Below are 18,551 nucleotides of genomic sequence, written 5' to 3'. Positions count from 1 at the left end.
ATAGGCCCATCTCGGAAAATAACCTTGCATTGTGATGAATTAAGCCATATAACAGTGTTTTTTAACCTCTTAACACATTGGGCGCCATGGGTTATATCCATCAATATATCCAGTCTGCCACCGTTGAAAGCCTATGGAGATGTTTACCTTCTTTGCAGGGGTATAACTTTTTAAATTGTATTGCTATATTGACATTACTATGGCCCATTCAACATCGATTATCTATCGTTTAGGATGTGGGAACGTTATATTTTTTCATTCATACATTGTTGTGTTAATACCGTCTAGAAAATAAGTGTTTTTAATCTTTTCTGCTGTAATTCCAAAAACAAGAGTTATAGGCCCTGACGCATATGATCGATTATGGCGTTTCTTCCCTATACACGCTATATTAAAAAATTCAAATGTATATGATCGGTATACATTATGCTTCATCATGCGTGAAGGAAAGGGGGGGGGGGGGGTCGTTTATAATTCCTTGATAGTCAGTAACGGCTTTATTTAGTATGGGTTGATATATTGATCAGATGGTTTGCAGTGAAATATATAAACAATCGGGCTGAAAATAACGTTAGTGTCCTCTTACTGTTCGCCGATGAGACTGGAGGAAAAAGATCCCAATTATTTGACACAGATCGCCTAGATCCATTTCCGGTTTGTATGGCGCAATAAACGCCGAAATCATATCGATTATTACGTTTAGAAAGCGATCCGAATGCACTCTAGTGTTTGTCTGGATCCACGTAACAAGATGTGACTGCCGGAGGGATTTCCTCGACGCACCGATCACAACTTCCGGTTTTGGTGAGAGTGTAACTCGCCGACCATCCACCAGGCGGAGGTATTGAGGCATTGCAATCTCATACAGGGTCCCACTGCAGTCCGGAGGTTGGCTGGATGAATTATGAATGCCATGGCGAAAAAATTTAATATTGATCCCAAAAACGGCGTACGTCGTTCTTGGCGTTCAACGCATGGCGGGCAAAAACGGCGTAACTCGTTCTTGGCGCAGGATGTGTTAACAGGTGGGCCAAAAAGTGGCAATTCTTTTTTACTTGATTTTGAGGACTGCACACTTTTTTTGCAAAGCTTAGCTTTATACTTAATAGCACATGCATGAGCCTGGTCTCTTTTGAAAGGTAACATTCTCAAGTTACTAAAGCAAAATCAGATAATCACTTTTAGTGCTAATGAAATAGAGTAACGGAGGTTTGAACTTGAAAACACAGCGGTTCCATAGCCTGAAGTCTTATGTAGTATAGGTCAATTTTTTTTTAAATCTGTTCAAAATGAGTGATTGAGAGAAAGGTTTTAGTAAATGGTGTACCAAAAAGAAAAAGCTTGAAATGGCTATCCATCTCCGTGCGTTCTGAAGATTCAGTAACAACTAATTTTCGCTCATCAACTTTCACCTACTTTCTCTATTTGCACCCCCCCCACGTGGGGTATCGTTGGAAGCGGACACCCGTTGGCTACACCGCTGACCAATAATTTTCGCCATCAGCTGTGATTGGTCAGTTCTCAAGCGTATAGTCAGACGTGGTCATTTGACACGCAGCCTGTAAAAAGACGCTTGGCTGACAAGAACCGAGGCACGGAATTGGTCAAGTGAGGTGGCATTCGAAAGGCAGCAAATTCAAGTTTCGAATGGTATATTGGCGAAAAATGCAGCCCCGAGCCGGTAGACGCTCGCAAAATGCTGCGACGTGCATTCGTCCCACGCACGGGCATGATGGCCCGACGGCGGGCCCAAGCACGTTAAAATATTAAACTGATCTATACATGCATCAGAATCTTAAAAAAACTAAACACGAAAATTACGACTTGTCTGTAGGTGCCTCAGACACGTTGACTAGCTAAAAACAGTGTTCACATCCGTACCACCTAGTTTATGTATAAAATTAAAATAAAAAAAAACGGTGTAGTGCAAAGTATTAATTCTCCGACAGGGGTTAGTCAATAAACAAGGACACAATCAAAGCACAGTCTGTAAATTCTTACTGGGCTTGAAGCTGAGCTTGGAGCTGAGCTTGGAGCTGGGCTTGAAGCTGGGATTGGAGCCGGGATTGAAGCTGGGATTGGAGCCGGGATTGAAGCTGGATTTGGTGCTGGGTTTGGAGCTGATATTGGAGCAGAGATTGGAGCTGGGATTGAAGCCGGGATTGGAACTGGGCTTGGAGCTGGGATTGGAGCTAGGCTTGGTGCTGGTCTTTCAGCTGGGATTGGAGCTAGGATTGGTGCCGAGATTGGAACTGGGCTTGGAGCTGGGATTGGTGCTAGTCTTTCAACTGGGATTGGAGCTAGGATTGGTGCCGAGATTGGAACTGGGCTTGGAGCTGGAATTGGTGCTGGTCTTTCAACTGGGATTGGAGCTAGGATTGGAGCTAGGATTGGTGCTGGGATTAGAGCTGGGATTGGAGCTAGGCTTGGTGCTGGTCTTTCAGCTGGAATTGGAGCTGGGATCGGAGCAGAGATTGGAGCTGGGATTGGTGCCGAGATTGGAACTGGGTTTGGTGGTGGTCTTTCAACTGGGATTGGAGCTGGGATTGAAGCTAGGATTGGTGCCGAGATTGGAACTGGGCATGGAGCTGGGATTCGTGCTAGTCTTTCAGCTGGGATTGGAGCTAGGGTTGAAGATGGGTTTGGTGCTGGGATTGAAGCTGGGATTGGAGCTGGGATCCGAGCAGAGATTGGAACTGGGATTGGAGCCAAGATTGGAACTGGGATTGGAGCCAAGATTGGAACTGGGATTGGAGCAAAGATTGGAACTGGGATTGGAGCTAGGCTTGGTGCTGGTCTTTCAGCTGGGATTGGTGCCAATATTGTAACTGGGCTTTGAGCTGAGATTAGAGCCGAGATTGGAGCTAGGTTTGGAGCTGGGATTGGAGCTAGGCTTGGTGCTGGTCTTTCAGCTGGGATTGGAACTAGGATTGGTGCTGGGCTTTGAGCCAGGATTTGAGCTAGGATTGGTGCCGAGATTGGAACTGGGATTGAAGATGGGTTTGGTGCTGGGCTTTGAGCTGAGATTAGAGCCGAGATTGGAGCTAGGTTTGGAACTGGGATTGGAGCTAGGATTGGGGCTGGGATTGGAACTGGAAATGGAAATGGAGCTGGAAATGGAGCTGGGCTGGCAGTGGCACTGGCTACTGGGTCGGTTTTAACGACGTCAGGAGCAGATGCTCTAGTACTGACTGGTGGTGGTGGTTTAGGTGGTTGACGCCGGGTGGTTGCCGTGGCGAGTGCCGGAGGTGTGGTTAAATTGACGTACTCAGACAGGTCAATCAGCAACTGGGGAACACAGGAGCCAATCAATCAGACCGGAGTAGTCAAGTGAACTATATTAAAAATAAAAAAAAACAGAAAAGGCAACTAATGGGAGAATAGGTACAAACATTACTGGTGACTAGATACATGCACAGGGAATATGTAGACCAACACCAGCCCAACAGTGTATAGGAATGTGATATTTCACTTTAATACAATGATATGACTAGGGTTGAGACATTTTGGGAATATTCAAAAAGGTGGAAAGTTTCCATGGGAATTAACAGGAATATCTGGATTATTGGCTGTATTTACCATGCCATATGCAGATAGAAACATAAACCTTTGTGGTTCCGCTGAGCTCAATTACAAGACTGTATGCGGAAATAGGAAAACATACAATAATAATAAAAAGGTTAATGTAAAACCTAAAAATAATCTATAACATTTGTACTGCATGAAAAAAAATGCTAAAGCCCCTGAAAGATTGTAATGTTGGCTGTCTCACTGCATGGACAATCTCAAATAGATAAATAACTATATTGAAATGGGTTAATTAATACTCATCAATTATGTTCAATCAAGCTACATGTACAACCCACATGGTAGCAAAAGTTGGGTTATTATTATGCATATTTCCACTCCCAAAGAAAATTTCACTATAATAATGTTTTGTGAAATTGGACATTTCCTTTTTTTTTAATCCAGTTTATGACCTTTTGCAACCCTACTGTTAGCCATTAAAATTTGGTATTACTTACATTATATTACATATACCACCCCACAGAAAATGTATTGCAGATTGGCTAAGTAAGAGAACACCGAAAAATTGCTATATTATTTTGGTTTATCTATTTTAGTTGTATAACAGCCTCATTTTCAGACAGCTGGATGGAAACCAATGGCAAGCGGAATCACTGCTGGTGATTGATCAATACAGCCAATGGTAGTGGTCGCTTGCCCAGGAAGTTGTGGGGATGAAACTACTGTGGACACTATGTAGTATCAAAGTGAAATATGGCTTTTGGACACCTCCTAGGAGCCCAGGGTAGGGGTTACAGAGACGAGGCCTACAGACAGACAGTAAGAGCACAGAGCTGAGCTTCGTGAGCTGCTTACCTCTGACACTGTTTGGACTGCCTATGGTACAGCAACAAGGTGGGAGGAGGGAAGGATAGGAGGAGAGAAGGAGAGGAAAGGACACAGGTGAGAGATAAACGTTGTGGTGTGTGTGTGAGTGGTTAATAGCAGTGGTGGAAAGTGCATTAAGTATTTTTACTCAAGTACTGTACCAAAGTATATTTTCGTCTTAGGGAACTATATTGCAAAGAAATGTACTTTTTACTACATTAATCTGAACCCATCAGTAACTAGTTACTTTGAAGAAAAAGGTTTTGCATGAAAAACGTGGCCAAAATGTATTAAGTTAAAGTACTTTCAAATGTAATATATATTTAATTGATATTATATTGATATTAATAACCTTTAGGGGTCAATGGTTTGAGGCCTGGATGCTTCCAAGGACTGGACTACACAAACATCATGTACAATAATGTACTTTTCCTTTTGATACCCAAGTAGAGGATGGAGGACTTTTACCAGAGTACAATTGTATCTGGCTATGTCTAGTTGTACTTAACTTCAGTAAAGGAACTGTGCACTTCCACCACTGTTTGATATATTCCTGCGATGCAAAGCGCAATAGGTAGAAAAAGGAATGAGCAAGCATGCATTTAGTGTTCAGAAAGCATCTTGCTGCCAGAAGGTAAACAGCCTGCGACAGATATTAAAGATAAAGGTGCAACTACTTTGCATTTGATTTAATTAAAGCGCACTCATTAGTTGATTAATTATATTAGTCAACACCTAAAAGTCCAAGTAATCAAATCACAGCCCGCAAGTTGATCCGCAATATAATAAACATAAGTCAAACTTGTGAAATTATTACCCTCCAACTACTAACGTTGTTAGCCTGTTAGCTCGCACAGCGTCACAAGGTCAGCATCACGACGGTAGCTAGCGAGCGAACGGTCTCATCTGGGAAACAGAGATAAGTCATACTCACTCACCACATTTCTGCCGCTGAGCCTACACAACGCGTTGGAGATACTTGTTAACATGTTTTGCATACTAGTAGTCAGCACGGGCAACTCCGACCTATAAAGCTATGCTAACAGGATTAGCATCAAACAACACCGACGCTGGTCAACCCTGTGTTCAATAACATTGGTTTCGCTAGCAACAGCTCAAATAACCAATAGGGTCCAGCTGCGGCGCCGTAGAATCCTCTCACGCGCTCTCTGTGGCTGCCACAGGCTTACCCCCTTGAGAGGATTTTCCGGCGCTGCAGCTGGACCCTAGTCAAAATAACACTTCCTGTCGGGATTTTTCAAAATAAAATAACAATTATGCACAAGTCCAAGTTATTGAAAAAGCTTGAAACGTTGGATATCTTTCGTTGAATAAGTGTTGCTTCTACTCTTCCTCACCGGTGTCCGTGTTCAATAAAAGCTCGGAATTTCACCCCAAGTAAAATGGTTCCACCCTCGCCTTGTGAAGTTGTGATTGGCGCCTTCAGACCTGGGAACATGACCGATCCTTAACAGCTGCTGCTGCTGCTGACCAGTTACATAGAGGTTACAGTGATTAACAGAGCACATTTGATCTGTTGTAATCTTACTTGCTATTCGTGCCAAAGTAATAACATGGAATGGACATTCTGCATGTCTCGTTTATTTTATTTACTACTTTTTTGTCAGACGTCCAACGGCCAGAAAAAGCATCAGATCCCACGCCTGAGAGAGAACAAGGCAAAGAGTAAGTTGTCTTGGCCAATGGGCCAGGGGTTCTTAAAGTGTTTCATGTCAAGGACCCCAAAACTGATGATTTGAGTCTAGCTATTTTTTTTATGTTCGGATATGTGTCTGTAAGTGTAGCTTACAGAAGAGAGTGAAATCTACAATGAGAATGTCCATTCTTACATAGGCTACTCTCATTTGGGTTAATTTAAAGTCTATAAAATAATAGTGAAATTAAACTCAGGGGGTCCCCAGACCACACCTTGGTAGATTCATTGGCTAAAATGTTCCTTCTAAAAGTGTCCTGTGTAGTATCCTGTCTTTATAGTGTCTTCTTCCTGTAAAGGTGGGTGGGCTGCCGCTCACACCAATGCAATCTTTTACATGAAACATGGTTGGTCATTCCCTGGCTTATATTCGAGTATGTCGACACAGACAGAGGCAGGGAAGGTTGTCACGTCAAAGATTTCAAAGGCTTTTGCCGGAATCCCCTCTCCTCTCTGGCCTTCTAATCAAGCAGAGAATGGAGACCCCATTAAGGAACACACCAACCTTATGGGAAATGTGCTTGCCGTCTTCTCCAGAGTCGGACAAGAAGATGGATACCAATTTCCTATGTGTGTTCAGGAGAGGAAATTGGTATCTACCTCCTTGTCCGACTCTGGAGAAGACTGTAAGCCATTTCCCATAATATTGGCATGTTCCTTTAAATATCCATCTGTCTGTCTTATCTGTTAATGTATCTAGTCTCTGAGCCTGCCCCTGACTGGGAGAGCACTGCTGTGATTGACGGAGAATTCAAACAGCTCAGGTTGTCCGACTACAGAGGGAAATACCTCGTCCTTCTCTTCTACCCACTGGACTTGTCAGTATCTCATCTGAGGAAACCCAGATGCTCTTGTTGCAAAAATGTATACTGTTCCATGAGCTCCCGATGGTTAATGATATGCAATTAGTACCTTGCTTGTCCCTTATCTCTGTGCCATAGACATAGACGTTGATGCCCAGATGTAAAGTAAATTATTCTTAATTTATTCATGTATTTATCTGTCACATACAGCACCTTTGTCTGCCCCACTGAGCTGATAGCGTTCAACGAGCGTGTGGATGAGTTCAGAGCAGCAGGAGCTGAGGTGGTGGGCTGCTCCACAGACTCCCAGTTCACTCACCTGGCTTGGTATGATCCATGTGTCCTCTCACTCCCCCGGGATTCATTCCGACTAATTTTGAGAATATTTGGGTGTTGTTTGTCAATGTGCAACCTTCATAACTCATAATACATGTCTGGGTTTATTTCAGTGTTTGCAAACATTACACATGTGATGTTACAGCCTTAAAGGGGCACTTCACCAAAATAAACATGATTTATTTTGCACATAATCTCACATACATCCTAAAACTCAGTGCACAAAACTGTGCGCACATTCATTTAGTTTTAGTTATTGAGAGTAAATTATTCTGAATTTGGCCACCAGTGATGTCATCGGGGGCATTGATCATCCATAGCAACACTATATTATCACCGACATCCCCTTTGAAAGGCCCATCTAAGATTTCTCTCCTCCACATTGATTGATTGATTGAAAAGTTTATTAACAGATTGCAGAATGGGTACAGTACAGTACAGCTCAATACATACAATTGTTAAGGGGATGCAGACCAGAGAAAGACTTTCGTATTGTTTACATCAGGGTCCCCCATTTTCAATTCATCATAACATATATGACATACATGACATACAGATAAGACAGTACTGCTACATCTATACATTTATGACATATCAGATTTGCAAATACAGTACTGTTTGTGATACAAAAAGTGACCAGAGAGAGTGTATATACATTTGACGTAGAAACTGTACATTGGAGGAGGTTGGGTGGGTTTGTGGGGGCTATACATTGGAGGTGGGGGGGGGGGGGGGGACACTGTACATTGGAATACTGACAAAGCCATACTTGTTTTTGAAAGTGGGTAGTGATTCACACCAGAGGGAGCTCCACAAATCATGTTAAACCCAGATTCGGCTCAAACAAGGGACTAAACACGTTTCGCAATTATGCCACATCAATGTGGAACGGTAGGGCGTTCCACATTGATGTGGCATAATTGCGAAACGTGTTTAGTCCCTTGTTTGAGCCGAATCTGGGTTTAACATGATTTGTGGAGCTCCCTCTGGTGTTGTGATCGTGGTATTCACTGACTTTTGGGAAGTATTTTGACATGTACATGGGTACCTTGGTCGCGTAGTGTATCTTGTAGACCAGGCCCATTGCAAGTTGCTGTACTCTCTCGTCTACTCTAAGCCATCCTAGGTTGTCAAAGTGGGCAGGGGTGAGGTGGGTTCTAGGAGTCAGGTCAAGCAGTAGTCTGACTAGCTTGTTTTGAGATGTTTGTAATTTGTTTTTTAGTGCCTTTGAGGTGCTTTGGTACCATGAGGTGCAAGCATAGTCGTAGTACCCTTGAATGAGTGCTCCTGCCAGAGTCTTCAGGGTATTCTTGTTTACCAGGGAGGAGATCCGGTACAAGAATCGAGTTCGTTGGTTGACTTTTTTTTATTACATTGGATGCCATCTTGTCACAGGAAAGATTAGCCTCTAGGATGGAACCCAGGTAGGTAATTTCATCTTTCCTTGTGACAATATTGTCACCCACTGTAACCGAGAAGCCGTCGGTCTTGCTGAGTTTGTTATTTGAACCGAAGAGAATGGACTCTGTTTTGCCCATGTGTAATGATAGTTTGTTGTCGGCGAGCCATATGCAGATTTTGCCTAGTTCCGAGCTGAGGGCTTTTTCAACCTGTAACTTGTTCTTGTCAGAGACCAGCAGGGCTGAGTCGTCCGCAAACAGGAACAAGTTGCAGTCACAAGCTGACGACATGTCACCTGTGGTGCTTTTTTCCTATTGCTAGGTTTTTAGTGAGTTTTTACTTACCTTCGTCTGGGAGTGCTGTTGCATATTTAGATTTTATGGTGGATTTTGTTGATTTATTGTGATGTTTCTTCTTGACTTCTTTAACTTTTACAGCCCATGGGGTGATTTCGGGCTTTACAAATAAATTTGATTTGATTTGATTGAATCCTTGTGTTGTGCTAATTACACCTCAATGATTTGATAGCAGTCCCTATGAGACATGGTATTGCTGTTTTTTTATCTAAATAATTTCATGGTGCTGTAATTAACATAAGGATTCAATGCCCCTGATTACATCACTGGTGGCCATATTCAAACTAATTTACTCTCAATGACGGTAAAACTAAATTAATGTGTGTACAACTGTAGAATCTTTGGTTGTGTGTGAGATTATGTCCAAAATAAATCACAATTGTTTTTTGGTGAAGTACCCCTTTAAGAGCCATGTGAAACTCATGTTTAGCTGTTTAGCTGTTAAACACCATCAGTTTTCATATCAAAGGTTCAGACAATAAGATTAAGAATGAAAAAAAGAAATGTAATTAATCACAATGTAAGTAAAGCCAGTAATGGGGTGAGTGTTTCACACACTCTGACCTATCTCAAACCTCATTGGAGGAAAAGAGGGTGCGGTTTAAGATAGGTAAATTGATGGAGCTTTATTGTTAAACTGAGGCATGGGTCACTTGATTTCCATGCATTACACAGTAAATCAATCTGCACCTTTATTGGACATTTCTCAACAATGTCTTAATTGGTATATTGGTTCATACTTGGATCAGACTTAATATACTCATACATAACCCCACTCCTCGTTTGACATGTTGGAACACAGGTGTCTTTCAGACTCCTGTCTCTTACAAAATAAGTTAATTTAAATGGTCATTTCAGTTTTACCACTGTACTGCCGTGGTAAGTCATGATGGTTCCACTTCTGTTCATAATCTTTGGTGACCATATACATACAGTCATGTTATTGACCAAAAATTATGGAAATACTATGGAATATAATATGGAAGTACCATGATACTTTTTCATAAGGGGGGTGTGTGTGTGTGCGTGCGCACATGCTAATGTGACATTATATAATAATAATAAACTCTTTTTGTATAGCACCTTTCATACAAACATTTCAGCTCAAAGTGCTTCACAGCAGTAAAAAAGACAGACACAAAGAAAATGAGCAATGCATAAAGTGCAGACAAACAAGCATAAAATAGATGGCAGCAAAGTGGACAAGGTAAGGCAAATCAGTTTTTCACATTAGGATCTAACATCCCAATAGGCTTTGTTTAAGGTTTGATTCAGTTTTAAAATACAGTAATAAAAAGACTAGAATAGAGTAAAATAGTGCGATAAAAGTTAGTAAAATAGAGTAGACCGTCAAATGATGCAGTACTGGAGTGCAATAAAATAGTTCAATAAAATAAAACAGCCCTTAACACTTTCTGCGCCAATAACGAGTTTACTCGTTATTAGATCGTTTGCTCTTTATCCTTTGATCCCTGCTCTACAGACTCTCACCAGATGGCAGTATCGTCTACCTTTTGAACTCTGATAGAAAGGCAGCAGGATTGTCAATGACCGAGGCATCGAGGCTCGCTCTGTGGGGGAGGAGCTCTTCCAAAGCAATCGCTAGAATATCTGATCGCCTCAAAACCTATAGTGTCCTGTAAACACGTGTAATTACATATAAACTTGTAATCGCGATCGCCGATGGGATCATTGGAATTATTTTTTATGGATTACCTTCTGGCTAAGGTAAGGACCCCCTATGTTTATTTTACCGAACGTGAAACATGTTTATGTAACGATCACAGTGGCTTACTGTACCGGTCATAACAAGGCTTTTTCTAACGATCAGATTTTTGGGGTATGATTTTGTGAAGTTGCACATGTTATATACCTTTTGATTTGGGGGTTCGGGGAATCAACCAGAACGATTCGGGCTTATTGCACATAACGCATTCTATGGAAAAATACTATTCTTTCGGAAATGGGCGATGTTCAGCGTGTAATAAACTACAAACTACAGTGTGTAGAAACGAACGCCTTTTTACATGTTGGACTACAAATAGTGTCCGTCAAATGAGCCATACCATTTTCCCCATAGCTAAATAATATAGAATATAGATATAGCTCTGCAAACATCGTGACGCATCGTGAAATAGGCAATGGAAAGCTGGCGCTAGAGAGCAGAGATGGGGCGTGGATATGGCGGTGAATGAGTTAAAATACATTATTACATGGCGTTTTAACATTCGCCGAAATGCTTGATTGTGATTGGTCAATAGCCCCTGACAGCGGTGAATTATTTTTCGATAATTCACCGCTGCCATGGGCAACCGAGCAATAATCACCGGTGATACGGGTAACTAGCGCTATTGACCAATCACAATCAAGCATTTAGATCGCAGTCACGAAAGCTAAGCTCAGCATATGCACAGTTGCACTCATCAGTGCAATCAGACCACAGACCTGCCGGCGATAATAATAATAACTTTATTTGGGCTGACAGTGGAGCCACAGAACAACTGCGTCTGCATTTGATCTCGTCTTGTCGATGGTGTAAAATGAATTAGGTATATTGTTAGTAAGTTAGCCATGTAATAAGTGGGATAATGTATAGCTATACTCGGTCATTGTCGCAAAATAATTGACCTTTGTGACGACCCTCTCCCACATTGTCTTGTCTTCCTCTGCTCTGGCTGGCAGAGCAGAGCTGGGGAAGGCTTGTCAGCTAATTGGGGCACACCTGGGCCGGGGTGTCCCAGGCAGGATATCAGAGAGAGGCTGCCTCTGATCTCTGTCTCTCTCCTCCAGGCTGGTCATGGCATTTTGGTTTTGTTTGTTTGGTTTGTTTGTTTGTTTCTCATCTTCTCACTTACACGCACCACACACTGATTAATTCATGCACTCACTACATTACTGATAATACTGATCCACTCATTCTTTAATTACTTTTGTACATAGTTTAATAGCTTAATTAAATAACTTTTCTTTAAAAACCTTAAGTACTTGTGTGGTCTCCCTTGTTTTTGTCTGTACCTTGAGCTTGGTTCATGACACCTTCACTACGCTTAGAACACCTCGGCGAGGCGCCTCGGTATTCTAAACTCTGTGTCGGTCAATTATTTTGCGACAATGACCTCGTAGCTATAAGTTATCCCTTACATAATCAACAGAGCAGCACATCGCTCTTAACACTTTGAGTTTCTTTACCAAGTTCAGTTCTAAATTACTTTATAGAACAGAGCAGTGCATCACTCTTAACACTGAGTTTTTTTTTTTTTTTTTTAACATTATTTTTTAGCGTTTATCGCTTTTCTGGTCAAGCATGACCGACAGAAACAGGTTGAAATGGGATGTAGAGCAGGGGAAGACATTCTGAGAAATGACGGCGGGTCCGGGAATCGAGCACGGTTTTCCCCGACGCAGAAATAGCGCCGAGATATGCGGTGAGCTACGGGAGCTCCCCAACACTGAGTTTCTTTACAAAGTTCAGTTCTTTATAGAACAGAGCAGTGCATCGCAGTGGAAATAGTGTTCAGTTCTAAATTACAGTGCATAAGAGGTAGTAAGAAATTAGCATAGAACTGACACATGAATTTGATAGGAAGTGCATAAAAGTAGATAGAATAAAAATAGTGCAGCCAAAATACAATTTGTGTCTTAAAATATCAAGTCGGGGCGGTCAGGTGGCGTAGCGGAGATTGTGCTCGTCACCAATGCAAGAGGCTGCGGTCTCGACTCCCGGAGAGTCAGCATTGCCTTGGCTCGGGCTGATCGCTATACTAACTCGTTTGGCTGAGTTAGGGGGAGGGGAGCCGTGGGTGGGTCCTGGACGTTGTGGACAGCGACCCCTACAGTTCGGTCGGGGTGCCTGCTCAGCAAAGGTAGGATATGGTGAGAGGTAGTGCGGCCTCCCACACGTTACACTCTCCCAGTGAGAATCTGCGCGGCCAGGCTGGCTGCACATGCGTCGGAGGAAAGCATGTGACAGTCTCCGGCCTCTCGGACCAACAGTAGGGGAAAGTGCGCAACAACCAGAAAGGGGGTTGGGAATTGGCATAACGACTAACAGTGGGATGGGAGAAAAATCGGAAAAAGAAGGAGGGGGGAAAAAAGATAATCAAAAAAATTTAAAATAAAAAAGATATCAAGTCAATGTCATTATATTACATTTGAAAAAAGTAAAAAAAAGTAGTAGAACGCGCTCACCTTACTAGACTTGACACTGGGTGCTGTAACCTCTGATATCATACATAAAAATAGGGAAACAATGTCCAGGCACGCACTCCAGGTATTTCCAAATTTATTGGCAGCCTGTAATCATGACGTTTCGGTGTGAACACACCTTCTTCAGAATGGCTTGCATGAAGCATGAAGGGTAAGTGACCCTAGTATATACAAGACAAACAGGAAGTGACAACATAGGAAGTGACAACACATTCCCACAAGAGATCTGCAAAAAAGTACAAAATACCACTTACAAGCACAACCTTTTCAGAATTATGTAAATAAAAAAAGAAGCGTGTAAATCAAAAAGAAACATGTAAATCACAAAGAGATATATCTATATTTATATATATATATAATTTTTTTTATACAGAGTAGGCCTACATCTTAAACTCTAAACATAAACACTCATGACCCATATAAGCCATATTTCAATTATAAATATAAAGAATGATAAATGAAAATAAATAATAAACAATCGAATGAAATGAAATAATCAAATGAAACGGGTCAAAACATTTTCCTCATTGAGGCCTCTAGGCTCTAAACAATCCAGAAAATGAATATAAAAGCATTCCCTTTGTAGCAAGAGCCGGTCTCTGTCGCCGCCTCTTGGTGGTCTCTTTTTGGATTACAGAAAATTATCACTAAAGTGCTATCTGTTGCAGCTGCACTGTTTTCCATGAAAATACCATATTTGGATAAGTTTGACCATTTCTCAAAATCTGAAAATCATTATTTAATAAAACACAGAAAAGGATCACCAAGTTACTCTGGATAAAAAAAAACTTTACAGACAACATTGAGACAAAGCTTCCTGACACATCTCCATCCAAACTCTTGGAAGAACTCATTGAAATCTCATCTGATACCACCTGGAGAGCTAGTTTCATAGTGTGGTGCTGAGTACCAAGTATCTCATGATGCAGCAGTTAAGGTGTTGATACCATTCAGCACCACATATCTGTGTGAAGCTGGCTTTTCATCCATGCTCTGAAAACAAAATGTAGGGCCAAGTTGAGCCTTGAGGATGACATGCGTGTTGCCTTGTCAAAGCTCTCCCCACGTATTGACCGTATTATTAGCCAGCAACAACAGACCTCGCATTGAGCTAGAAATGTCCACTGAGTGAACGAGTGCTTATTTTCTGTATTTATTTATATTTTTTTAGAAATGGTAACTTGGTGATCATTTTCTGTATTTAAAAAAAAATACATGATTTTCTGTTTGAGAAATAGTCAAATTTATCCAAATATGCTATTTTTATGGAGAACAGTGCAGTTGCAACAGATAGCACTTTAGTGATCCTTTTCTGTATTTAAAAGAAATACATGATTTTCAGTTACGAAATGGTCACACTTATCCAAATATGCTATTTTTATGGAAAAGTGTGCAGCTGCAACAGATAGCACTTTAGTGATAATTTTCTGTAATTTTATTTAAAGATAAATGCTATTTGATTTACTACTACAAGCAGTGTAATGTCAACAGTACTAAACCATTTAGACCTGAAACACCTGTTAATAATGCATTATATAGTGCATATACACACAAATGTGTTTCCCGGTTTCTTAAATAAACTTTATTTTGAAAGCAAGCACTTTTGTCATCATTGTAGGAAAAAAGACAGGACCAGAAGTCTTATCGTATGTAGGGGTGCCCTGGAATATTTTATTGAACACAGGGGTGCCTTGGCAGCAGAAAGGTTGAGAACCCCTGATCTAGAGGATATAGTGAGGCCCTGATTGAGAATTCTCTTAATAAAACTAAACAGATAAACAGACAATCCCTTTTTACACATAAAGACAAAGTAAAAAGCAACTCAGTAGCATTGGTGTCCACCTTCAGCCCTATTTCTAGAGATACGCGTGATATTGTGAACAAATACTGGTACATTTTAAAGTCAGATCCTAAGATCGGAGGTGTGTTCCAGGAACCACCCAAATACTTCTACAAACGGCAACCTAACTTAAGGGACCAGTTAGTTAAAACAGATTTTCCCCAAAGATTTACCCATTTTATGGCTAATATTCCAAATGGCAATTTTCCATGTTTGTCTTCCAATGTCATGGCATGATTTTTTTTGATCCACTTTTTCTCCCATTTTTTTCTATATTTTCTCCCATCCCAATTTCGTATCATCCAATTCAACCCTCCCCTGTCACGAACGCCGTTTCTTGCCTCCCACAAGCCGGCTGCAATGTGGACTAAGTCATACATAGCACAAGTCCCCTCCGGTACATGAGGTAACAGCAGTCGCATCTTTTCACTTGCGCAGCTCGATCTCTCAGTGGCGAGGAGTAACGCGTGGGAGGCTCACGCTGCCCCCGACACTTCCCGATTCTACTGCGCAGGCGCACCAACCGACCTGTAGGAGTCGCTGTCCACAACGCCCGATCCCCACCAATCAGTTTCCCACACCCTAATACGGCCAATGTGTATTAGTATGAACGACCAGCTAAACTGAAAGCAATGTGGAGCGCTGGGCTCGAACAGGCGAGCCCAGCGTCTCCGCATTTGTGGCGAGCGCCTTGCCCACTACGCCACGTAGTCGCCCCAATGTCATGGCATGATTAAAGAGACATTTTATTTACAACCAAGTACAGGTAGGAGTATCGCTGTTAGAGGCCGGATTACCTGTAATTCTGATTTTGTGGTTTACTTGCTTAAATGTCCTTACAACCTTTACTATGTTGGAAAAACAAGAAGACGTTTTAAAAATCGAATTTCTGAGCACAAATGTTCTATAAGAAGAAATGACGAGAAGTCTTCAGTTGCAAGGCACTTTAATAAGTTAGGACATGATATTTCTGGCTTAAAATACATGGGTATAGAGCAGGTCTTGAGACCACCAAGAGGCGGCGACAGAGACAGGCTCTTGCTACAAAGGGAATGCTTTTATATTCATTTTCTGGATTGTTTAGACTAGAGCCTAGAGGCCTCAATGAGGAAAATGTTTTGACCCGTTTCATTTGATTATTTCATTTCATTCGATCATTTATCATTCTTTATATTTATAATTGAAAGATGGCTTATATGGGTCATGAGTGTTTGTTTAGTTTAAGATGTAGGCTGTATAAAAAAAATCAAAAAAAAAATCTATAAATATATAGATATCTCTTTGTGATTTACATGTTTCTTTTTTATTTACACGCTTCTTTTTTATTTACATAATTCTGAAAATGTTGAGCTTGTAAGTGGTATTTTGTACTTTTTTGCAGATCTCTTGTGGGAATGTGTTGTCACTTCCTATTTGTCTTGTATATACTAGGGTCACTTACCCTTCATGCAAATTATATTACATTTCCAATGGCAAAACAGGATCAACACACCACGGAAACAGGGTGGACTTGGACCAATGAGAATCCCGCTTCTCTCTGACCTCACGCACCAGATGTCTTGGGACTATGGCGTCTTTGTGGAGGAAAAGGGACACGCGCTGAGGTAAGACTTCTGTCTCGGTACCTTTCTCATTCTCATCGTATAATCCCTGTGATCCCTCCCTCCAGAAGACACCTGCTCCATCTCTCCTCTCTCTCGCTCTCACTCAGAGGGCTGTTCATCATAGATGGTCGTGGGATTCTGAGGCAGGTGACCCTGAACGACCTCCCAGTGGGGCGCTCGGTGGACGAGAGCCTGCGATTGGTCCAGGCGCTGCGGTACACTGACGAACACGGCACAGGTAGGCATTGGTGATGAGTAGTAAAATAACAGATGGGTTAGGTGTAGGGATGCACCGATCGGACTTTTTCAGTCCCGGGCCGATACCGATACGTGGCTTTGGGTATCGGCCAATACCGAGTACCGATCCGATACCATTATCTGAAATGAAAATATTTTTTTTTAAGAAATCTAACCCTAACTAACCTTACTGTCATGTACTAACATACACTGTAGCACTCAACACTTTGATGAACATTGTTACTCAGCTGATAGAGTTGTGACCTTCCTGATGACTTGTCATACAGAACTTGTAAGTCGCTTTGGATAAAAGCGTCAGCTAAATGACTAAATGTAAATGTAAATACCCATTGTTCAATTAATAAACTGTATGCCTCACTGTGTGGAAGACTGGGATCATTCTTTTGTGCAAGGCAACATCAGGCTTGACTTAAAACATTACTTTCCTAACTTAGTGAAACTAAATGTAACAAATTAACACAGATATAAATGTACTGAATCGTTATTTATTATATTATATATTAAAAAAGAAATAAAAAATATTGATATTTTTTTATACCCGATCCAGCTATTTTAGTGATATCGGGGCCGATATCAATATCGGATTGGTGCATCCCTAGTTAGGTGTACACCGTGAAGAACATGGCACAGGTGGTGATGAGTAGTAAAAGGCTCATATTGTATTCTATGAATTAATGTCATAAAGACTTAGCCACAGTATATCGGCTTAAAATGTTTTCATTTAATGGAAAAGAGTAGTTTACTGCACTGTGTTTGATGGGCAGGGTACACACTCATGGTACCCACATCTCTCTAGCACAGTATGGTGTTAAAAGTGAGCGTGCCGTTCACGGAGCACGTCATGTGACCCCAGGGGAGAGATGCATGGCGCTAAAACAAAGCGTGGAGATACTATAGGTCTGGCAATTGACCATGTTCATGGAAAGGCGTCCCAACCTGAGCATGACATAAGAGCAAGATGTGCTCAGTGAGCACACGGCTCTCCATTGTGGAAAGGAATCTCAACCTGAGCACACGGCTCTCCATTGTGGAAAGGAATCTCAACCCGAGCATGACGTGTTCAGTGAGCATACCGCTTTCTTGTGAAAAGGAATCTCGACATTGGGTTCACTTGCTCACGCATCTCTTCTCATCACACAGTGTGTCCTGCTGGATGGAAGCCTGGTGACGACACGGTGAGTAGCTGGTACTTAACAGACATGTCTTTATTTTAGGTGCTTTTTGTCCACTGCAAGTATGTGAAAGTATCTGTAATTCATCTAAACAGATCAACCCTGAAGAAGCTCTGAGATCTCGGTGGTCGAAGCAGGAGCTGTGAGTATATTACTGATTATATATACTGCATCACTGATGGGACTCTTTGGTTCACACGCTGCTGTTACGTCTTATAACCACAAGATGGCAGTACTATAGAATTAACTGTTGCCCTTTTGTATGAAAGAGTTCCAAGTTCATCTTGTGTGATCTGAGTTCATGGTTCCCTTACAGCTAATATGTACCGGCGCATTCCTGACTGAGTTGGCTGATTGGACGGTTGGATCCCAATTGGAGGACAGTAAATAAAAATGTAATCTACAATATCTGTCTGTCTGTAAAGTCTCAAATCAGTCTCACATGAATTAAAATTTAAGGAAGGCG

The 18,551-nt window shown here is 41.6% G+C and overlaps 2 protein-coding genes across 5 annotated transcripts in view; one reads left to right on the top strand and one right to left on the bottom strand.

The window, feature by feature from the left end:
• Window positions 1–5,469, bottom strand: part of LOC311238456 (pyruvate dehydrogenase E1 component subunit alpha, mitochondrial-like) — a 33,156-nt gene extending 27,687 nt beyond the window's left edge. The window contains exons 1-3 of one of the 4 annotated variants that reach the window (XM_084326523.1): window positions 5,334–5,469; window positions 4,384–4,404; window positions 2,002–3,288 (exon numbers count right to left, since the gene is read on the bottom strand). In XM_084326523.1, the coding sequence (XP_084182649.1) occupies window positions 2,002–3,288; window positions 4,384–4,404; window positions 5,334–5,393 (1,368 nt within the window). In that variant the 5' untranslated portion in view covers window positions 5,394–5,469. The remainder of the gene's footprint in view (window positions 1–2,001; window positions 3,289–4,383; window positions 4,405–5,333) is intronic. The other 3 variants (XM_084326525.1, XM_084326524.1, XM_084326526.1) reach the window with 3 other exon arrangements.
• Window positions 5,470–6,017: 548 nt separating this feature from the next.
• On the top strand, window positions 6,018–18,231 carry LOC311237900 (peroxiredoxin-4-like; the record flags this gene model as incomplete). The annotated part of the gene is made up of 6 exons (XM_084325874.1): window positions 6,018–6,081; window positions 7,123–7,239; window positions 16,533–16,655; window positions 16,763–16,893; window positions 18,054–18,088; window positions 18,181–18,231. Exons 3-6 carry the CDS (start codon window positions 16,570–16,572, stop codon window positions 18,229–18,231), a joined length of 303 nt encoding a protein of 100 aa, XP_084182000.1. The 5' UTR covers window positions 6,018–6,081; window positions 7,123–7,239; window positions 16,533–16,569.
• Between the last annotated feature and the right edge of the window lie 320 nt (window positions 18,232–18,551).

Source organism: Notolepis coatsorum (genome assembly GCF_963971535.1).
Source record: "Notolepis coatsorum genome assembly, chromosome: 12".
In the NCBI taxonomy this organism is placed as follows: Eukaryota; Metazoa; Chordata; class Actinopteri; order Aulopiformes; family Paralepididae; genus Notolepis; species Notolepis coatsorum.
This window is presented reverse-complemented; position numbering and strand designations above follow the sequence as displayed.